The sequence below is a fragment of the Macaca mulatta genome, chromosome 19 (assembly GCF_049350105.2).
Source record: "Macaca mulatta isolate MMU2019108-1 chromosome 19, T2T-MMU8v2.0, whole genome shotgun sequence".
Classification (NCBI taxonomy): Eukaryota; Metazoa; Chordata; class Mammalia; order Primates; family Cercopithecidae; genus Macaca; species Macaca mulatta.
Window position 1 is genome coordinate 2952590 of NC_133424.1, and position 22041 is coordinate 2974630.

The 22041-nt window shown below is 60.6% G+C and overlaps 1 protein-coding gene across 3 annotated transcripts in view; it reads left to right on the top strand.

The window, feature by feature from the left end:
* The window catches only part of DOT1L (DOT1 like histone lysine methyltransferase), a 72960-nt gene that overhangs the window by 45732 nt on the left and 5187 nt on the right, over positions 1-22041 (top strand). For all 3 annotated transcript variants that reach the window (XM_077978913.1, XM_015122411.3, XM_077978915.1), the window contains 18 exons: positions 1445-1513; positions 2292-2398; positions 3635-3676; positions 5082-5192; positions 5302-5536; positions 5743-5856; positions 6378-6469; positions 8175-8276; positions 8468-8605; positions 9091-9216; positions 11130-11614; positions 11744-11879; positions 12560-12706; positions 14515-14629; positions 16375-16958; positions 17355-17560; positions 20079-20143; positions 20836-21780. In XM_077978913.1, coding sequence (XP_077835039.1) covers positions 1445-1513; positions 2292-2398; positions 3635-3676; positions 5082-5192; positions 5302-5536; positions 5743-5856; positions 6378-6469; positions 8175-8276; positions 8468-8605; positions 9091-9216; positions 11130-11614; positions 11744-11879; positions 12560-12706; positions 14515-14629; positions 16375-16958; positions 17355-17560; positions 20079-20143; positions 20836-21780 — 3819 coding nt within the window. The remainder of the gene's footprint in view (positions 1-1444; positions 1514-2291; positions 2399-3634; positions 3677-5081; positions 5193-5301; positions 5537-5742; positions 5857-6377; positions 6470-8174; positions 8277-8467; positions 8606-9090; positions 9217-11129; positions 11615-11743; positions 11880-12559; positions 12707-14514; positions 14630-16374; positions 16959-17354; positions 17561-20078; positions 20144-20835; positions 21781-22041) is intronic.

Genomic DNA, 22041 nt, shown 5'->3' on the forward strand with positions numbered 1-22041 from the left:
CCTGAGGGGAGTGGCGTGCAGAATGCCAGGCCTGGGCTGGCGCGGCATCCGGGAGGAGAGCTGGGATGGCGGGGTGTGCGTGTGTTTAAATGGATCCATTTTGACTTTTACTTTTTTTTGTTTTTTGAGACGGAGTCTCGCTCTGTCGCCCAGGCTGGAGTGTAGTGGCACGATCTCAGCTCACTGCAAGCTCCGCCTTCCGGGTTGACGCCATTCTCCTGCCTCAGCCTCCCGAGTAGCTGGGACTACAGGCATCTGCCACCTCGCCTGGCTTATTTTTTTTTATTTTTAGTAGAGACGGGGTTTCACCGTGTTAGCCAGGATGGTCTTGATCTCCTGACCTCATGATCTGCCCACCTCGGCCTCCCAAAGTGCTGGGATTACAGGCGTGAGCCACCGCACCTGGCCAGCGTAGTGGGTTTTGAAGAAACTGCCTTACACACGTTGGCTGGCCTTGCCTTGCCTTCCTCATTTAACAGGAAATCCTGGGAATCATACTGGACAGCGCAAGCTCCTTTCCTGGCACATCTTGCAGCAGTGGCTGCCCAGGGCTCTTCTGCAGCCGCGTCCCCCGCTGGGCTGAGTTGCTCCTCTTTTGGGAGGTTCCTGTGCAGAGCCCATTTCACGCAGGGAAGCCCTGGCTCAGGGTCTGTGAGGACTTGAGAACTTTTTTTCTTTTTTTGGGGCTGGTAGGGGCGTTGAGTCTCGCTGTATCATTCAGGCAAGGAGTATAGTAGCTGTATCTTGGCTCACTGCAACCTCCGCCTCCCAAGTTCAAGCAATTCTTCTGGCTCAGCCTCCCGATTAGCTGGGATTACAGGCATGCACTACCACACCTGGCTAATTTTTGTATTTTTTTAGTAGAGACAGGGTTTTACCCTGTTGGCCAGGCTGGTCTGGAGCTCCTGGCCTCAGGTGATCCACCTGCCTTGGCCTCTCAAAGTGCTGGGGTTACAGGCGTGAGCCACCACACCACGCCAAGAACGTTTTTTAAGAAACGTTATTTGTAGGAGGTTGGGCACGGTGGGTCACGCCTGTAATCCCAGCACTTTGGGAGGCCGAGGCAGGCGGATCACCTGAGGCCAGGAGCTCCAGACCAGCCTGGCCAGCAGGGTGAAGCCTATTCTCTACTAACAATGCAAAAATTAGCCAGGTATGGTGGTGCATACCTGTAATCCCAGCTACTCAGGAGTCTGAGGCAGGAGAATTGCTTGAACCAGGGAAGCGGAGGATGCAGCGAGCCGAGAGGCTCTGTCGCAAAAAAAAAAAAAAAAAAAGTTACTTGTAGGATAGGCTTACCCTTGGAAGGTGTAGGCAGGTGGACAGGACTCGGAGCCCAGTGTGTGTGTGTTCCGTGTCGTCGCTCCTTCTCTGTCACCTTGAGTGGTGTCTGCGCTTCTGTTTCCTCTCCCCTGTGTGGCAGTAAGCAGTGTCTGTGTTTCAGGTGGCAGAATCGTGTCCTCGAAACCCTTTGCACCTCTGAACTTCAGAATAAACAGTAGAAACTTGAGTGGTAAGAAACTCTCAGCATTGTTAATGATTCACACGGGTAATTTTAACCATCTGACATGCGCTATTCCTAAGTTCCTCCCCCTTGGCCCTGTGGAAATTGGGGCTGGATCCTTCTCTGGGGTGGGGCTGTCCTGGGCACTGCAGGGTGCTGAGCCGTGTCCCTGGCGTCCACCCACTCCCTGCCAGGAGCACCCCTGGTCATGACAACCACACACTTCCCTAGAGAGCACTGTGTGCCCTGGGGGCAGCATCACTCCTAGGGGAGACCCTGGCTTTGAGGGGAGACATGAAGGATTTACGGGACTCTTGTGGACAGGGACAGGCCCGCGATGGGAAGGAGCTGGCCCCTCCTGTGCCCCCTGCCTGCCTCACTGTGCTGTGTGCTCTGTCGGCTCCCGGCCATGCTGGGCAGCACAGCCTCTTCCTGAGGGGCTTCCCTGAGGAGCGCCCCCCTGGGAGGTGCCTGTGTTGCTGGGTGCTGGCTGTTCTTGCAGCCACGATCTCAGTTGCTTCCAGATCTTCTCCCCTTCCTTTTCCATTCCACTCAGCTGGGTTTGTGGCTGTTTTTCTGAGGTTGGAGGGCCCCAGACCAGGTGCTGTTGAATAGTTCATCTCCCTGGGACGGCCTCTGTGGGCCTCTGTGGCCTGACTCAGTGTGGGATAAGAGGGAAGACGTGCAGCTCAGGCTTGTGTCCCCACACCTGCCCTTGGGTGGGTGAGGTCGGCATGGAGGGGCTGCGGGTAGACGTGGGCCCGGGCCTCACCTGTGGCTCCTACAGACATCGGCACCATCATGCGCGTGGTGGAGCTGTCGCCCCTGAAGGGCTCGGTGTCATGGACGGGAAAGCCAGTCTCCTACTACCTGCACACTATCGACCGCACCATAGTGAGTATCTTGTGGCTTTCACTCCGCCCACGTCACACCTCCCGCCTTTCTCACGTGGCCTCTGAGACCCTCCCCCAGAGCCCTGAACGCGCCCCCCCGCCCCCTCCACGGCTCAGGCCCGACTCCTCAAGGCCCCTCAGCACCGCTTGCTCCGCAGGACCCACCAGGGTCCTCCCAGGCGCTGGGCGTGTCCTGGGTGAGGGCCGAGCACGGTCTCCCCTTCTCTGCACTCAGCCCTGGGGTGAGGCGGGGCCCTCATCGTGATGCGTGACCGTAAGGGTCCTGGCCGCCATATCCAGAGGCCCCTGTGAACAGGAGTCCCACGTCCCTGTTCCCAGCTCCCTCCATGTGAGAGAGTCCTGAGCAGGGAGACGCCAGGGTCCGTGGGTGGGGTCTGGGATGCTTCTTCCCTCCCTGTGTTCCCCAGGGTCCTCTGACACCGCCCTGGGCCAGTGTGCGGCCTGCCTGCCTCCCAGGGTGCTTCCCCCACGGCCCCTTCGCACGGGTATCCCGAGCCACCTGGCGTGTGGGCAGCGCTGGCCCTCCAGGGCTGGGAGGCTTCCCCTGGTCTCTTTCTCGTCCTTTGGTTGGGCAATCTGTTCTTGTTATTGGGGTAGCGGTGGTTTTCCTCACGGTGGTGCTGGTGTGTCCAGACTCTCACTGTCCGGCGCTCGGAGCCTCCACTGGAGCCTTCCTGGGGAGCGCTGGTGCGGACTGGGGGCCGACAGCCCTACTCAGACTCACCCCGCCCCTCCCCCTGCTCCCCCGAGGGCCCTGGGACGAGAGGCATGGTGAGCTGAAGCTGAGGCTCTGGGGGCTTGGCCTACCGTGTGGCCCCCACCCCCACGCAGTGCTGCTGCTTCAGCCGCCCTGGCACTGATGCCCTCAGCGCGGCCCCTCCCCTCCTCCTCTGAGGCGGGCGCGGTGCTTCTGTGCAGAGCCCTTCCTCTTCCAGAAACAGAGACACATCCCGGGGCCCCGTGTCTATTCTGAAGGCTCAAACCAGCTCTGCCCACCCGTCGCGTGCTGGTGAATTGAGGGTGATGTCTGGCCACAGCTGGGTTAGTCACATCTGTGTTTGCTGCTGGGTGGCTCCAGCTGCATGCCTGGTGTCCCCAGATACCAGAACGGCCTCCCCCGCCACTCTCCAGGGAGCTGATGTTATCCGGGTGTCCAGGCAAATCAGAACAGAGATTGGGACTCCCTTCTAATAAGGTTTCTCTTTCTTCATTTTAGCTTGAAAACTATTTTTCTAGTCTGAAAAACCCAAAACTCAGGGTAAGTTTGTGTGTTTTTTTCTCCTGGGTTAATAACACGCATGCACTGATGTGGGAAGACGCAGAGCCGTGTGCAGCCGGGTTCAGGAGCCATGACTGGAGCATAGCCCTGCTGCCCTTCAGGGCCCAGCCCAGTGGCCTTTCCCGCCTCCTTCCTGCTCCTCCCTGTCATTCCTGGTCCCCTCCCTACCCTTTCCTCCCTGTCCTCCTGCTCCTCCTCTCCTCTCCCAGCCCTTCTCTCTCACCATTCAGTCTCTCTCTCCCACCCTGCCTCTCCCTTTCTCTCTCTCTCCCACCCACTCTCTTGTCTCTTTCTCTCTCCATACTTTGCCTTGTCTTCGATAGTTTGGCCTGGGCCATCCTTCTTGTTAATACCCATTTCTGGGGAGGTGGCTTGGGTTAGTTTTGGTGATGGGGTAAGTTGCACTGAAGGGCTGGGTGGGTGAACAGCTTGTGCGTCACTGCCAGCTGCCCCCTCTTGAGGTCTGAGTGGCCACACCTGGACTTGTCCCACCCTCAGTGCAGAGTGCAGCTCCTGGGCTCCCGCCGCCATGCACGCTTTGCACTGTCGCAGGCAGGGCTGTCCCCTCCACTCCCACCTTAAAGCCGCGGTAGGAAAGCCTGGCTCGGGAGCCGCAGTGGCTGCCCTGCTCCCTGGTGCTTCTGCAGTCTCAGACCTGCCTGCTTATTTGCCACCAAAGCTGAGAAGACATTTGTCCAGGCGTCCTTTCCTTTTGGAGGGTCAGACAGGACCAGTGTGTAGAGAGCCCCATTCAGGAAGGGCTCTGTTACTGCCTGGATTTGTAGCCGGGGCTGGGCTCCAACCTGGCCTCAGAGTATGGTAACCCTCGGGGGCCCTCTGTCCTTCCCACCATGCTTAGGGAGATGCAGGTCTTCCCTGGAGAGCAGGGAACAGCCCGAGGTGGCTGGTGCCCCCTGTGTTCTTCCCGTGGGTCGCGCCCTCCGCCAACTCTCACATCAGAGAACTTGTGCACGGTGTCCCGCGTGTGGGCCTTGGTGCCTTTTGAAGAGAGGAGAGAGGGTAGGGGAGGCTGTGGGCTGTGGTTTCTAGGTCCTGCTGCCCGAGGGGCTTCTCGTCTCCTTTCTTAGATGTGGTTCTTCTGTCCGTGGCTCACAGTCTGGCTTCTTACTGATGGGTGGCTGTGATCGTGGGAGTGGCTGTGAATGCCATCATCCGTGCCCACGGGTCACGTCCTGGCCTGTGGGACCCCAAGCAGCCCACTGCTGTCTCTGGGCCTCAGTTTCCTGATTGGTGCCACAAAGGACTTGCAGTGGACAGAGTTGGGCCTGTAGCCCCCTCGAGTCTGAGCTCCGCGTGCCTCTCGGTGTAGGAGGGCTGTGGGCAGCGCTGGGGCTCCCCGTGGCTCAACCCGCTCTCCTTCCAGGAGGAACAGGAGGCAGCCCGGCGCCGCCAGCAGCGCGAGAGCAAGAGCAACGCGGCCACACCCACCAAGGGCCCCGAGGGCAAGCTGGCCGGCCCCACCGACGCCCCCATGGTAAGGCCCCGCCTGGCTCCTGGTGCTGGAGGGCACCCGCCCGCTGCCCGGGAGACCCCATGGGCGGGAGGCTCGGCGCCCATCTCTGTTCTTCCTTTGTGTCCTCCAGGACTCTGGTGCTGAGGAAGAGAAGGCAGGAGCAGCCACCGTGAAGAAGCCATCTCCCTCCAAAGCCCGCAAGAAGAAGCTCAACAAGAAGGGGAGGAAGATGGCTGGCCGCAAGCGCGGGCGCCCCAAGAAGATGAGCACTGCGAACCCCGAGCGGAAGCCCAAGAAGAACCAAACTGCACTGGATGTCCTGCACGCTCAGACCGTGTCTCAGACGGCAGCCTCCTCGCCCCAGGGTGAGTTACCCCTGCACCACGGCCCCGTTCTCCCTGAGTGCAGATGCCTGGGGGGCCGTCTGCTGGGACGCCGCCCTCCTGAGCCCCAGGTGTTCAGGGTGTCCCAGGAGCCTCCCTGGTGGGGCTGTGCCTTCAGGGTGGCCCCGTCCTAAGGGGTTGCTGGGCATCTGCCCCGTGCTGATGCCCTGCCCACCGCTCTCACCCAGATGCCTACAGGTCCCCTCACAGCCCGTTCTACCAGCTACCTCCGAGCGTGCAGCGTCACTCCCCCAACCCGCTGCTGGTGGCGCCCACCCCGCCCGCGTTGCAGAAGCTGCTAGGTGAGCTCACGCGAGGGGTCTGGTGGAGGGTGCTGGGCTTGGGGTCCCGGGAGGACCGTAGGTTGTGAGTCTGACCTCGCAGCAGCCCCCGTGACCCCCCATGCTGGACCCCACTGAAGTCAACCCAGGGTCGGGGTCTGCCTGCTGCCAGGGTCAGTAGAGGCGTAGATGCAGCCCGTGGGTTGTCCGAGGTCTGACCCAGGAGATGCTAGGTGACACTTGGGACATCTGCGGCTGTCATAACTTAGGGGTGCTGCTGCTACGGGGTGGGATGCTGCTCAGGGCCCTGCAGTGCCCACGATGTCCCCACGCAGCGAACACTCGGCTGTGCAGGGGTCAGAGGGCCTGAGTGCTCTGAGAGCCTGGAGTGTGTGGTGTGGGCCCCGCCGGGCTCTGCTGAGCTCCTACCTCATGAGCGCCTGACGCCTGCCGAGGCCTGGGGCTCATTCTCAGGGGCCGCTCCCTCGTTTCTCTCAGCCTCAGCTGTTCTCTTCTCACTGGTATTCCGCCTCTCTTCCCAGAGTCTTTCAAGATCCAGTACCTGCAGTTCCTGGCATACACAAAGACCCCCCAGTACAAGGCCAGCCTACAGGAGCTGCTGGGCCAGGAGAAGGTGGGTCCTGGCCCCCTTGTCGTTCCTCCTTCCTGCACAGAGGCAGGTCGGTTCCTGTTCCTGGGCATCTGTCCGCTGTGGCAGAGGCCCTGGAGCGCAGGCCTGAGTGAGCTCCCTCCTCCTCTCAACCTGCTGCAAGAAACAAACCTACCTGTTTAAACCCAAAGAATGGACTGAGAGACCGGGAGAACAGCAAAAATGAGACTTTTAATCATGGTTTTGCAAGACCTGGTGTCCGACAGGCACACCCTGCTCAATTTTAACAAGCAACTTACCCCGTAGTGCACAGGTCCCTCCCCCGGTTCCTCAAAGGCTGAGTACTGTGCCCGGACATTGCCTGTTGGTTGCTCGGCAGGGGCTGTAGGTGTTTTCTTTTTCTTTTTCTTCTCTTTTTTTTTTTTTTTTTTGAGACGGAGTCTCGCTCTGTCGCCCAGGCTGGAGTGCAGTGGCGCGATCTCAGCTCATTGCAAGCTCTGCCTCCCGGGTTCACGCCATTTTCCTGCCTCAGCCTCCCCAGTAGCCGGGACTACAGGCCCCCGCCACCAGGCCCGGCTAATTTTTTGTATTTTTAGTAGAGACGGGGTTTCACCGCATTAGCCAGGATGGTCTCGATCTCCTGACCTCGTGATCCACCGCGCCCGGCCGTAGGTGTTTTCTTTAGGGTTGTCCTGCTGCATTTTGTGCATTGCAATCCCAGTCAGCTCAGGGGCTTTTCAAGTATTTGACTTATGACCTAAGTAGCTGGGCAGGCTGATAAGAACAGACAAAGCGAGCTATTTTGCAGACTAGTAAACCTTCATCTTAGACTAAACTTCTTTGATTCGGGTGAGGGCAACTAAGCGGGGGGAAGGGGAGGCGGGGAGGCTGACAAGAGGCATCAGCGATCCAAACGGGCCTAGTACCTGCTGTCTCTTCTGTAGTTTGCTGACCTAAGCTGATTCAAAGCACTTTGTCCTGAAAATGGACCACTGTATACATGATCTCTTTCACCTGAGGGCCCGGCTCTGGGGCCCCGCCCATCCCACTCTGGGAGCCTCAGAGGACCTGCCTCTGGGGAGTTAGGCCTGGGCTATGGGGTGGAAGTTTTGGTGGCCCAGAGATAACTCCAGAAGCCACTGGAGCCACAAGGTCGGCGGTCCCTGAGCCCTGGTTTGCATTTTTGGACTTTGGTTTTGCTTTAGGAAAAAAAAAATGCTTATAGCGTGCTTTGAGCATACGCGCATACATTGCTCCCTGTGTAGCTGACAGCACGCCTGGGCTGGGGCCCTGTTCTCTGCTAGTGTCTGGAGGTTGTCCTGTGTCGATGGCTCCTGGGCTCTTCCCTTGGAGGTGGGCCTCCAGACGCTGAGTTTTTGCTGTTACGCTGCAGAAGGCTTCCTTGCAGATCCATGTGAAAAGTCCGTTCCCTGGTATTGCCTTGGGATAAACTCCTCAGCGTCAGCTGGCCTCTGCGTGGCTGGGGGCGCTGCCCTGGCTGGGCCCGGGTTGGGTGGCAGGCGCCATCCCTCCGGCTGCAGAGTTCTTTGCAGTGAACCTGTTGCAGAGCTGGTCCCCTCCCGCCGCGGCCTGAGTGTTTCTTGGCATCTCAGCCCGGTGTGGGTCCTCTCACACGTGTCTGTCCTTGAGCGCGTCGGCGGGAAGTGTGAGGGGCAGGGCGTGGTCCCTCCCTGTGGGCCCTCAGTCACCTGCCCTGTCTGTCCTGCAGGAGAAGAACACCCAGCTCCTGGGCGCGGCTCAGCAGCTCCTCAGCCACTGCCAGGCCCAGAAGGAGGAGATCAGGAGGCTGTTCCAGCAAAAATTGGATGAGGTAGTGGACCCCAGAGGGCAGGTGGCAGCTGGGGCGCAGCCTGGGGTGGCCCACGTCCGTTAGTATGGCTTCCTATTTGGGCCTCTGTCGGGCTGTGTCCCAGGGGCTGGGCTGCAGGGTTGGTCATGTCTGGGGGCTTACTTCACCTTGGGGGCCACCAACATGACCTCTGCCCCACCCCATGTCCCCAGCTGGGCGTGAAGGCGCTGACCTACAACGACCTGATTCAGGCACAGAAGGAGATCTCCGCCCACAACCAGCAGCTGCGGGAGCAGTCGGAGCAGCTGGAGCAGGACAACCGTGCGCTGCGTAGCCAGAGCTTGCAGCTGGTGGGTGCCGCAGCGCAGGGACAGGGACATTGAGGGAACCAGAGGGGCCCTGCCTGGGTGGGTGTGTCCTCTCTGCAGACGGGAGGCTCTGGAAGGCTCGCCTCTCACGGGGTTTGTTTTGAGACGAATCGCGCCACCTGTGAAAGCTTGTCGAGCGTGTCCCATCAGGCAGGCCCCAGCCCTCGGCTGAATGGTTTCTCAGCGGCCCTGGGTGTCAGGGAGCCGCACCGTGTCAGGCTCAAGGTGTGGGGTCATGGGAGCACCCCCCTGTCGTCGTGTGGGTGCTGGAGCTGCCTTATCTGTCCGTGGCGGGCCCTAGTCTCCGCTTGTTCTGCATCCTCAGCCTGCTGTTCCAGAAACGGGGTCTGTGCCCTAAACACACAGGCTGTTGACTGAGGCGGGTCCAGGGAACCCTGCCCTGAGGGTGTGGAGTGTGCCAGGCAGGCAGCCAGTCAGTCACAACTGCCGCATCCCTGTCCCCTTAGCTCAAGGCTCGCTGCGAGGAGCTGCAGCTGGACTGGGCCACGCTGTCCCTGGAGAAGCTGCTGAAGGAGAAGCAGGCCCTGAAGAGCCAGATCTCAGAGAAGCAGAGGCACTGCCTGGAGCTGCAGGTGGGCTGCGCGCGAGGCTGCGCTCCATGGTGTCCAAGCCTCTCCCTTCGGCCTCCCTGTGACAGTGTTGAGGCCCGGGGTGGTTGCGGTTGCAGCAGCCTAGGAGGAAGGTGGAGGAGGACAGTTGGGCGGAGGCTTGTGGAACCTGTCTTGGGCCGCAGGCTGGCTGTGTGGATGGCTCCGCCTCACTCTGGCCCTCAGCTCCCGGGGGCATCTCAGGCTTGCTAGGCTGAATTCGCAGCGCTAACCCAGGATTTCCTGATTTCCTGGCTGCCTCCTTGCAAATCGCTTCTGTAACAGTTCTAGGGGAGAATTTGCTCATTAGAAAAATAGCTGGATTGGTGCAGGGGTTCACGAACGCCTGTAATCCCAGCACCTTGGGAGGCTGAGGCGGGCAGATCACCTGAGGCTAGGAGTTGGAGACCAGCCTGGCCAACACAGTGGGACCCTGTCTCTACCAAAAATACAAAAGTTAGCTGGGTGTGGTGGTGCATGCCTGTAGTCCCAGCTCCCAGGGAGGCTGAGGCAGGAGGATTATTTGAGCCCTGGAGGTGGAGGCTGCAGCAAGCCAAGATTGCACCACTGCACTCCAGCCTGGGCGACAGAACCAGGCCCGTCTGAAAGATAAAATAGCTTGTACTTTCTGACACCGAGAAACGCATTTGTGGAGGCCAAGTAAAGGAAGTGTGGAGCAGGGTGTGTGGTGGGAAGGTGCTCTCCTCCCTCCTCCCGGGCAGGGGCAGGTGATGGTGGGCGATGCCCACAGCTGCTGTGCAGCCTAGAAAGCAGCAGGTTGTAGGCCGGGCGCGGTGGCTCAAGCCTGTAATCCCAGCACTTTGGGAGGCCGAGGTGGGCGGATCACAAGGTCAGGAGATCGAGACCACAGTGAAACCCCGTCTCTACTAAAAATACAAAAAATTAGCCGGGCGCGGTGGCGGGCGCCTGTAGTCCCAGCTACTCAGGAGGCTGAGGCAGGAGAATGGCGTGAACCCAGGAGGCGGAGCTTGCAGTGAGCCGAGATCGCGCCACTGCACTCCAGCCTGGGCAACAGCGTGAGACTCCGTCTCAAAAAAAAAAAAAAAAAAAAAAAAGAAAGCAGCAGGTCATGGGCTTTGTTCCCAGAGCCCTGTCCCGTCGAGGCTGTACCCGCCTGCTGACCTTACGTGTCCCCAGTGTGGTTTCACTGTTGGTGGACCTAGTGCCCTGTCACCGGACCTCCGTTGCCCTTTCAAATTACCGCACCAAACTTGCTGCAAGGCTGTCCCCAGAGGCAGGCTCCCATGGGCGGCTGACGGACGTCGGGAAGCGCCACCCATGTGCTGCCAAGCCGCTTCCTCACGTGGCCCGGGCGAGTCTCACTAGCATATGTTAGAGAAACGGAAGTCGCTGACCTCGTTACCACAGCCAGGCCCCAGGGTCTGCCGGGAGTAGAGGCCTCGGGAAGAGCGTATTTGGGTTCTGACCATTTTTGTCATAATTTTTCTTCTGTAATAAAGAAACAAAATGTTTGTTAACAGAAAGGAAAGCACATAACCAGAACAGATAAACCAAAAGGAAAAAGCCCCTCGGAGACGTGGCGCCAGGGAAGCTGCCACATCCGACTGGCGTGTCCCTCCACAGGAGGGTGTTTTACACTCGGAGTCTATTTTGAGAGACAAGAGCGCTCTGTATCCTCCTGTTGCTCTTTTTGGAGAAGGTGCTTTCATGTCAGCAAAAACCATCCTCGGCCCTCCACGGTGCTTTATTTGGCGCCCCAGCTTCCCGACCCTGCCTCTAGGTGGTCCGTGGCTTTGGTTTTTCCATCCCATGTAGGCAGCGGGGTCCGGCCGCCCCTCGGGTGTGCATCTGTGCTGCAGTCTTGGGTCCCCGGTGTGGCCCCAGGTGGGGCGGGCCTGACGCCCTCTCTCCTGCAGATTAGCATCGTGGAGCTGGAGAAGAGCCAGCGGCAGCAGGAGCTCCTGCAGCTCAAGTCCTGTGTACCGCCTGATGACGCCCTGTCTCTGCACCTACGCGGGAAGGGTGCCCTGGGCCGCGAGCTGGAGCCTGACGCCGGCCGGCTGCACCTGGAGCTGGACTGCGCCAAGTTCTCGCTGCCTCACTTGAGCAGCATGAGCCCGGAGCTCTCCATGAACGGCCAGGCTGCCGGCTATGAGCTCTGCAGCGCGCTGAGCCGGCCCTCGTCCAAGCAGAACACGCCCCAGTACCTGGCCTCACCCCTCGACCAGGAGGTGGTGCCCTGCACCCCCAGCCACGGCGGCCGGCCGCGCCTGGAGAAGCTGTCTGGCCTGGCTGCACCCGACTACACCCGGCTGTCCCCGGCCAAGATTGTGCTGAGGCGGCACCTGAGCCAGGACCACACGGTGCCCGGCAGGCCGGCCGCCAGTGAGCTGCACCCGAGGTGAGTGCCCTGGCGGGGTGGGGGTCTGCACCTGGCGCCTGCCGACTCTGCCCCTGCTGTGCTCAGGATCTCAGGGGTTCTCAGCAGGAGTGCGTGGCCCTCGAGAGTGATTGTAACTTCTCATTCCAGAGCTGAGCACACCAAGGAGAACGGCCTTCCCTACCAGAGCCCCAGCGTGCCCGGCAGCATGAAGCTGAGTCCCCAGGACCCGCGGCCCCTGTCACCTGGGGCCTTGCAGCTTGCTGGAGAGAAGAGCAGTGAGAAGGTGCGGGCCACAACCCCCGCCCAGGGCTCAGGGAGGCGCTCAGCAGAGGCGGCCTGAGCGAGTTGCTAGCAGGAGGGGTTGTCCTAGTTGACCTTGGGGCACAGCGAGGGACTGGGGTTGACCTGGAGGAGGACATTGTGGCTGAGTTGGGGGGCAGCCGGTAAGGACAGGTCACAGGAGACGCTGGGCAGGTGCCATGGAGGGTGTGGGCTTTGTCAGGGTGTCCCTGGCGCCTCTCAGTTCTCAGTGACAGACGGCAAGTGCTGGTGGAGACACAGCCCTGTTTGGGAGGCCGCTGCCCTCGAGGACTGCCCAGGGGCCACTGGCCTGTGTGTGCAGGGATGGAGAGGGATGGACGGCGACGTTGCATGGACTTGGCAGTGCTATGGATGTGGGCCCTGGGAGGCTTGGTGGCCCCACGGGTCACTGCCCACCGAGCTGGGTGGGCAGGCTGGAGGAGACAGATGGGCATTGCTTTCAGATGGCAGGAGCATGATGTGCCTCTGGAGCGTCCCAAAGCTGGTGTCCAGGAGGGCCTGACTGTGTGGGGAAGGTTGCAGGGCCTTGGCAGCGTGGGGACCGCCTTGAGAGAGCTGCAGCAGCCCCTGTCCTGTGGCTGTGGTTCCTTTGTCCTGGAGGGGTTTGTTGACCCGCGCCTGGGGGCGGGCCTTCGTCCGCAGGGCCTGAGAGAGCGCGCCTACGGCAGCAGCGGGGAACTCATCACCAGCCTGCCCATCAGCATCCCGCTCAGCACCGTGCAGCCCAACAAGCTCCCGGTCAGCATCCCCCTGGCCAGCGTGGTGCTGCCCAGCCGCGCTGAGAGGGCGGTGAGTGGCTCCCAGGATGGCGTCCCCAAGGGTCATGTTGAGGCAAAACAGAGTTTGGGGTTCTCGAGACCTGGCTCGCTTTGTGAAGTCACAGGCTGTTAAATGATGTCGAGCCTGAGGCAGTGCAGTGAAGGTGGACCATCCGAAGCCGGGGTGTGTCTGGTGACCTGGGCTGTTGTTATCGCCAGTCTTTTTCTTTTGGGTAAAAGGTGGGTGTGCAAGTAGAGAGGGCCTCACACCTTCTGGGTTGAGGAGGAGCTCAGAGGCGCACCCTGGCTCCCAGCCTCACTCCTCACGAGGCCCCGTTGGCTGCTGTGGCCCCTGTCCTCGCAGCCGCCTCTGGGTTCTCCCACCCAGTGCTGTGCATGCAGAGAATCTCATTTTGTGTAGCATGGGTGGGATTTTCTGGGCATTGAACTATTTTTTTACAAGTATACGCTTCAGCGGTTTTTAGCATTTTCTGTTCTTTTTTATTTGATTTTTTCGAGACAGAGGCTCGCTCTGTCACCCAGGCTAGAGTGCAATTGTGTGATCTTGACTCACTGCAGTCTCCGCCTCCCGGGTTCAAGCAGTTCTCCTGCCTCAGCCTCCCGAGTAGCTGGGATTACAGGCATGCCCCACCACCACACCCGGTTAATCTGCCCCCAACCCCCCGAGACGGAGTCTTGCACAGGCTGGGGTGCAGTGGCACGATCTTGCGATCTTGGCTCACTGCAATCTCCGCCTCCTGGGTTCAAGCAGTTCTCCTGCCTCAGCCTCCTTAATAGCTGGGATTACAGGCATGCGCCATCATGCCCAGCTGAGTTTTGTATTTTTAGTAGTGACAGGGTTTCACCGTCTTGGCCAGGCTGGTCTGGAACTCCTGACCTCAGGTGATCCGCCCACCTCGGCCTCCAAAAGTGCTGGGATTACAGGCATGAGCCACTGCATCCAGCCAATTGTTGTATTTTTAATAGAGATGGAGGTTTTGCCACGTTGGCCAGGCTGGTCTGGAACTCCTGGCCTCAGTCGATCCACCTGGCTCGGCCTCCCACAGTGCTGGGATTCCAGGCATGAGCCCCCGTGCCCGGTCGGTTTTTTCGTATTTTTATACACCTCAGTCTAATTCAGGACATTTTCTTCACCCCAGAAGTGTTGCCCCCATCAGCAGTCACTCCCTAGCCGTCCCCCAGCCCCCGGGACCCCGAACACACTCGTGTCCGGGCCTGTCCCTCCTCTTGGCACGTGAGGGCATTCTCTGGGTGGGCGGAGTGTGCCGTCTTCATCATGCCCAGTTGATGGGCCTCGGCTTGACTCCCCGTTTTGGCGATTGTGAATCATTCTGCTGTGAGCGCTGGGTCCAGGTTTCCGTGTGGATGTAGGTTTGCTCTTTGGGTTCTGTGGTCACTACTGACCTTTGTTGGACTTGGAGTGTGGTGTGGGGAAGTGTGGGGGTGGTGGCCGGCGGGTGTGGTCTCGTGAGCGCCCCCACGCGACTGCTGACATTTGTCCATGCTACTCAGAGAACAGCCACTTTCCCTGTTGAGGGTGGGCTGTGGGTGGTTTGAGTGGTGCCCAGTACCCCCTCCCCACCGCCGGACCCCAGGACTCCCGCCTCCTGACCTCCCTGCCTTAGGCCCGCTGCCTCATTCACACACACGCACTGCCCACCCTCGCTGCGCCACCTGCCCGGGGCCCCACTGCAGTTCCCCCACTGCCCTCTTCCCATCCTGGACTGGACGGTGACCCAGCCAGCTGCAGCCCTCCACACTCACTATTTCCAATTGGGTTCTGGGTCTCGCCCCTGACATGAGGTTTTCTCTCTGCAGAGGAGCACCCCCAGTCCTGTGCTGCAGCCCCGCGACCCCTCGTCCACACTTGAAAAGCAGATTGGTGCTAATGCCCACGGCGCTGGGAGCAGAAGCCTTGCCCTGGCCCCCGCAGGTAACGCCCCTCCTGTGCCTGCCTTCAGGACTTCGCTGCGGCTGCTCTTCAGGCAGGAGGCCGGGGTGCTGGGAATGCAACACGGCTTCCTGGGGTGATCATGGGGGCTGCTGCCCCGAACCACCAGGCCTCGTTACTGACACCCTTTCCTGCATCCCACCGGCTGGGTTGTGGATCGGGCTCAGCTGCAGCCATCGCGGCCTAGTGCCTGCGTCTCCCAACACTGACACCTTGTGCTTGGGTGTACTAATTCAGCCCGTGAGGTCGGCCCCAGCGCTGTCCGGGGCTCCTCTACTCACAGCCTGACTCAGGATCAGTTCCACACACAGCAGTGCCCAATGGCACATGACCGTGGGCCTCCATGCTAGTAGCGGCGTGGTTTCTGGTTTCTTCAGAAGCCTGACCAGACTGCTGTTAGCCCAGTTTCTGCAAAGAGCCAGAGAGGACGCTGCTTTGGCTTTTGTCGACACTGCAGGCCGGTCTGTTGTGGAAGCCGCAGAGACGGCATGTCGGCAAGCATGGCTGTGTGCCAGTAACACTCGACTTACAACAGCGCAGGGCGCCAGACCCCAGGCTGGTTTGCTGGCCCGTGTTGACACGTGGTGTGATGTGGCCGCTACTACTTTAGGAGTAAAAAGTAAAATGGCCGGGCGCGGTGGCTGACTCCTGTAACCCCAGCACCCTGGGAGGCCGAGGAGGGTGGATCACCTGAGGACAGGAGTTCGAGACCAACCTGGCCAACATAGTGAAACCCCGTCTCTCCTAAGAGTACAAAAATTAGCCGGGTGTGGTGGCAGGCTTCTGTAATCCCAGCCACTCGGGAGGCTGAGGCACGAGAATCACTTGATCCTGGGAGGTAGAGGTTGCAGTGAGCTGAGATCGCGCCACGGCACTCCAGCCTGAGCAAAAAGAGTACAACTCCATCTCACAAACAAAACAACACGAGTAAAGTGCCGCCTTTGAGATAGGAGGCTCTAGGGAGGCTGGGCAGGCTTCACAGTTGGCCACGTGAGGGCCCCGGAGAGGCCGCCGAAGCCTGGGCAGCTCTGCCCTCACAGGGTTGGGTTGTGCCCTTGGGATGAGGTCTGCTTTGCAAGAGGCAGTGACAGTTTCGGGAGGTTTTCAACTGGGTGGCAAACAGCCAACTCCAGAAGCGCCTCACCGCGCCCCTGCACTGAGGCCTCATTGGCAGAAGCAGAGAAGCTGCCCTTTGTCCTTGGGTGGTCATGGAAGTGCACCACTCATCGTGGGCTGGGAAGTGCGGCCGCAGCCTCCAGGGTGGCCATAGCTTGGAGCGTTCAAGCTGAGTTGTCCTCTGAGAACAGGTGGGAGGGAGGCCCCTCAGCCTTGGGCTTTCCTCATGGTGTCTCTGAGATCACGGGGCCAGAGAGCAACTTATTCAGAGGAAGCCCAGCTCAGCGGGGAGCCCGCACCAGGAGGCTTCTCGGGAGGCAGCATCTCAGCCGGGACCTGCAGGACACAGGCAGCCCAGATGGCGGCATGAGGCACAGGGTCAATCCTGAGCCCTGAGCTTGCCCACAGAGCCTTCTGGTTCCACCCCAGAGGGGCTGTTTTCAGACTCCAGCCCTGCTGCCCACTTCCCCGCCTCTCCTGGAGCCACAGAGCTCCTGGAGGGTGGTGCTCCCACAGCCTGGCTTTTTCTTTGGCGCAGTGGGGCCCAGCATCTGCCCCTGTGGACTGAGCCCGTCCTGTGTTCCCTGACACCCCCATGTCCTTCCTGACAGGCTTCTCCTATGCTGGCTCGGTGGCCATCAGCGGGGCCTTGGCGGGCAGCCCGGCCTCCCTCACACCTGGAGCCGAGCCGGCCACCTTGGATGAGTCCTCCAGCTCTGGGAGCCTTTTTGCCACCGTGGGGTCCCGCAGCTCCACACCACAGCACCCCCTGCTGCTGGCACAGCCCCGGAACTCGCTCCCGGCCTCTCCCGCCCACCAGCTCTCCTCCAGCCCCCGGCTTGGTGGGGCTGCCCAGGGCCCACTCCCCGAGGCCAGCAAGGGGGACTTGCCCTCAGACTCCGGTTTCTCAGATCCTGAGAGTGAGGCCAAGAGGAGGATCGTGTTCACCATCGCCGCGGGCGCGGGCAGTGCCAGACAGTCGCCCTCCAGCAAGCACAGCCCCCTGACCGCCAGCTCCCGTGGGGACTGCGTGCCGAGCCACGGGCAGGACAGCCGCAAGCGTGGGCGGCGGAAGCGAGCATCGACGGGGACGCCCAGCTTGAGCGCAGGCGTGTCCCCCAAGCGCCGAGCCCTGCCGTCCGTCGCTGGCCTTTTCACACAACCTTCGGGGTCTCCCCTCAACCTCAACTCCATGGTAAGGATGGGGACCGGCGGGGCTGGGGAGCACGGCCTGTGAAAGAAAGACCAGAGGGAATGGGGGGCTATGACTGAGTCTGGCCGTTGTCCACCATCTGCGGCCTGGCAGCCTGGAAGGAAGCGGCCGACAGCTGCCTGCAAGCTTCTTCATCCTTGGCTGTGGGGCCTTGGTGGGGGTGGCCACATGAGGGGGTGTGGGGGGCTCTGGGATTGTGGGGTCGTGTGTGAGGACCAGGAGGAACCAGGATGGGGGCTGCAGTGGCCACTGGGCAGGGCGTCAGTTTCCTCAGGAAACCCTGGGGTGCAGACAGGAGCCTCCTGGGGCCGTGGGGCTCTCTTGCCTTGGGGTCCCAGGTCTGTGGTGTATGCATCCGCTGTGTCTGTCTGCCCTCAGGTCAGTAACATCAACCAGCCCCTGGAGATTACAGCCATCTCGTCCCCCGAGACCTCCCTGAAGAGCTCCCCTGTGCCCTACCAGGACCACGACCAGCCCCCCGTGCTCAAGAAGGAGCGGCCTCTGAGCCAGACCAATGGGGCACACTACTCCCCGCTCACCTCGGACGAGGAGCCAGGCTCTGAGGATGAGCCCAGCAGCGCCCGGCGAGTCCAGGGGCCTGGAGGGGGGCAGGGCCTGGCAGCAGGGGCAGGAGGTGCCTGCTCACCGTGTGCATGTGTGGGTGGGGAGGACTGGCAGGCTCTGAGGGGGTGCCCTGGACGGGAGGGAGGCATCTGTTTAGTGAGGGGCCTCCCCGCAGGTCCTGGGCCCTGTTCCGGGCAGGGCTGGCCTCCCGGGCCATTCGCGGGGGGGGGGGGGACACGAGCAGGGCCACCGGTTAGAAGAGGCAGGCCAAGGAGGAGCTGAGTGCAGCAGGAGGGAAGTTTCAGCAGTGACGCGTGTGAGGGTCTCATCCACATGTCTCGCCCAGTGTATTGCAGTAGCTTTGTTACATAAAATTCATATATTATATTGTCCATTTAAAGTGTGCAACATTACCACTGCCTAAATCCAGAACCTTCCATCACGTTCTGAGAAAATCTCATCCCCTTGGAACACTCACTCCCCATCCCCTCCCCAGAGCCCTTGGCACCCCCCACCCCCCACCCTACTTTCTGTCTTCGTGAATCTGAGGGCTCTGGGGACCTCCTAGGAGCGCAATCACACAGGATGTGTCCTTTTGTGTCTGGCATCTCTCTCAGCATGACGTCCTCAAGGTGCATCCTCAGCCCCTTTCGTGGCTGGGTGGTGCTCTGCCATCCATTCGCCCATTGCGCTGGGCTTGCTTACCCTTGGCGGTTGTGAGCAGTGCTGCTGTGGCCACGGGCGTGCATGTTTGTGTTCGGAAGCGAGTTTCCCGTTTCCTGGTGCCTGGGCAGAGGTGCTGGGTGGCCCAGCCCCCTGTGCTCTCCAGCAGCCGCACCATTCCACCCTGCCACCACGGGTGCACGAGGGTCTGAGGTCCCCACAATGAATTTCTTGTTTTGATTCTACCCATCCAAGTCGTTGTGAAATGATATAACGTTGTAGGGTTTTTTGCTTTTTTTTTTTTGAGACACGGAGTCTTTTTTTTTTTTTTTTTTTTTTTTGAGATGGAGTCTCGCTCTGTCGCCCAGCCTGGAGCACAGTGGGCGGATCTCAGCTCACTGCAAGCTCCGCCTCCCGGGTTCATGCCATTCTCCTGCTTCAGCCTCCCGAGTAGCTGGGACTACAGGTGCCCGCCACCTCGCCCGTCTAGTTTTTTGTATTTTTAGTAGAGGCGGGGTTTCACCGGGTTAGCCTGGATGGTCTCGATCTCCTGACCTCGTGATCCGCCTGTCTCGGCCTCCCAAAGTGCTGGGATTACAGGCTTGAGCCACCGCGCCCGGCGAGACACGGAGTCTTAATCTGTTGCCCAGGCTGGAGTGCGGTGGCGCGATCTTGGCTCACTGCAGCCTCCGCTCTCTGGGTTCAAGTGATTCTCCTGCCTCAGCCTTCTGAGTAGCTGTAGCTACAGGCACACGCTACCAGCGTGCCTAGTTCGTTTGTTTGTTTTATAGAGACAGGGTTTTGCCATGTTGCCCAGGCTGGTCTCAAACTCCTGGCCTCAAGCATTCCGCCTCCCTCTGCCTCCCAGCGTGCTGGGATTATAGGCGTGCACCATCACAGCAGCCCTAAGTGTGCTTTTGGTGGTGGTCTAACTTAGTTCGCTTTTGGTGGTGGTCTAAGTTCATTTTGCTCCTTTCCCACATGTACATGCACGTGTCACATAAAAAGCATTCTAGCACTTGGGTGCTCGTTTTGCATTGGGATTGCTCAGCTTAGTGGTTTCCAGGATCTTTGGGAATTCGTGTGTTCCTGGTGTGTTCTTGGGACACTGGATCAAAGTGACCCCATGCAGTGTGTGGTTGGGTGTGGCTTCATGTGCTGACCTGCAATGCTGTGGCATTGTTTGCCACCTGAGGCACCAAGGTCTGAGGGGGGCAGGGAGATGGAGGTAGGGAGAGAGCTGTGTCTGGGATTCTCACACTTCTGTGTGCTGGGAAATGGCTTCTCCCATTCAGCTGCCATACCTAATCTCTTGGCCCCTTGTCCCAGCAGAGGCCCTGGAGCCCCTGCCAGGACAGTGCCTTTGTGGTGCAACGGGGGTGGATCCCAGGGCCCCGCCGCCCAGTCGAGGCCTGGCCCAGGGTGGCTGCATGGATCCCATCTGGGCCCGGTGCTTCTTGCTCACCGCCTCCCAAGCTCCCGGGGCTGTTGGCTTTCAGTATGTGTGTCGTTCTTAGCATACAACTGGGTTTCAAGCATTAATGACCTTTTTTTTTTTTTTTTTTTTTTTTTTTTTTGAGATGGAGTCTCGCGCTGTGTCACCCAGGCTGGAGTGCAGTGGCGCAATCTCAGCTCACTGCAAGCTCCGCCTCCCAGGTTCACGCCATTCTCCTGCCTCAGCCTCCGAGTAGCTGGGACTACAGGCGCCCGCCACCACGCCCGGCTAGTATTTTTAGTAGAGACGGGGTTTCACCATGTTAGCCAGGATGGTCTCGATCTCCTGACCTCGTGATCCACCCGCCTCGGCCTCCCAAAGTGCTGGGATTACAGGCTTGAGCCACCGCGCCCGGCCTAATGACCTTTTTTTCTTAACAGAATTGAGAGAAAAATTGCAACAATCTCCTTAGAAAGCAAATCTCCCCCGAAAACCTTGGAAAATGGTGAGTAACAAGTGTTTTGGGGTGTGGCCAGGCCTGTCTGTGCGGCCGTGGTGCCTGGTCAGTGCTGCTGACCCACTGGCTAGCCTGCTGCGTAGTGTCCTGCGTGGGTGCCAACACTGGGGCACTGGGCTTCCAGAACTGCCTCTGGGAGGCCCAGGGCCTCCGCAAATGCGCCGTGCTCTCGCAATGGGTGGCTGACCTGCGGGGATCGCCACCTTGGGTCCCATTTCCTTTGCACCCTGGCCTTCCCCCCGAGTTGTGCCTGCTTTCATCCCCCGCCCTGCTTGCGTCCTCGGTGAAGTCCCTGACCTGCTCTGGGGCAGCCCTACCTTACCTCCCAGAGGCCTGCTGGCGTCAGCATTTTCCCCAGAGCTAAGGGAGAGCTCATCCTGCATGGCCTTCTCTGAGATCCGCTTCAGCTGCCTCGGTCCTGTCCTCTGCCCTCCTGTCCCATCCAGTCCCATCCCCTGCCATGTCATCCTGTGCTGTACCCCTCCTGTCCCATCCCATCTTGTCTGCTCCCATCCCCTTCCCTCCTGTCGTGTCCCTTCCTGTTCTTTTTGGCATCTTGAGTGTCTGTGGCCAGCCCTGCCTGCAGAGTTGCCTGTGCTGTGGCAGCAGCCCCGGTCAGCCTCGTGGGTAGCCCAGGCAGGTGCTCTGGGCTCACGACCTCTGCCTTTCCTCTGTGCCAGGTGGTGGCTTGGCGGGAAGGAAGCCCACGCCCGCGAGCGAGCCAGTCAACAACAGCAAGTGGAAGTCTACTTTCTCGCCCATCTCCGACATCGGCCTGGCCAAGTCTGCAGACAGCCCGCTGCAGGCCAGCTCCGCCCTCAGCCAGAACTCCCTGTTCACGTTCCGGCCCGCCCTGGAGGAGCCCCCTGCCGATGCCAAGCTGGCCACCCACCCCAGGAAAGGCTTTCCTGGCTCTCTGTCGGGGGCTGACGGACTCAGCCCGAGCACCAACCCTGCCAACGGCTGCACCTTTGGCGGGGGCCTGGCCGCGGACCTGAGTTTACACAGCTTCAGCGATGGTGCTTCTCTTCCCCACAAGGGCCCCGAGGCGGCCGGCCTGAGCTCCCCGCTGAGCTTCCCCTCGCAGCGTGGCAAGGAGGCCTCGGACGCCAACCCTTTCCTGAGCAAGAGGCAGCTGGATGGCCTGGCTGGGCTGAAGGGCGAGGGCAGCCGCAGCAAGGAGGCAGGGGAGGGCGGCCTGCAGCTGTGCGGGCCCACGGACAAGACCCCGCTGCTGACCGGCAAGGCCGCCAAGGCCCGGGACCGCGAGCTCGACCTCAAGAATGGCCACAACCTCTTCATCTCCGCTGCGGCTGTGCCTCCTGGAAGCCTCCTCAGCGGCCCCGGCCTGGCCCCGGTGGCGTCCTCCACAGGCGGCGCGGCGTCCTCCACCCAGACGCACCGGCCCTTCTTGGGCCCCTTCCCGCCGGGACCGCAGTTCGCGCTCGGCCCCATGTCCCTGCAGGCCAACCTCGGCTCCGTGGCCGGCTCCTCTGTGCTGCAGTCGCTGTTCAGCTCTGTGCCGGCTGCCGCAGGCCTGGTGCACGTGTCGTCCGCTGCCACCAGACTGACCAACTCGCACGCCATGGGCAGCTTTTCCGGGGTGGCAGGCAGCACAGTTGGAGGTAGGCAGGGCCGCTGCCCCCGCGCCCCCGCCGGCGCCCCCTTCCTTTGCAGGTTTCCTTCCACACGCTCTGGCGCCAGGAGCTGAGCTGCAGGTCCCCTCGTGCTGGCTGGTCCCCGCCGTCCCGGCAGGCACGGTCGCGAACCCCAGTCCTGTGGGGAGAGGGCTCACGCTGAGTCCATGTGTCTTGGGTTCTCTGGTTGTAACCGCGTCCCTCTTGTTTTCAGAAGGCCACGGCGCGCAGGGCCACCAGAGCATTACT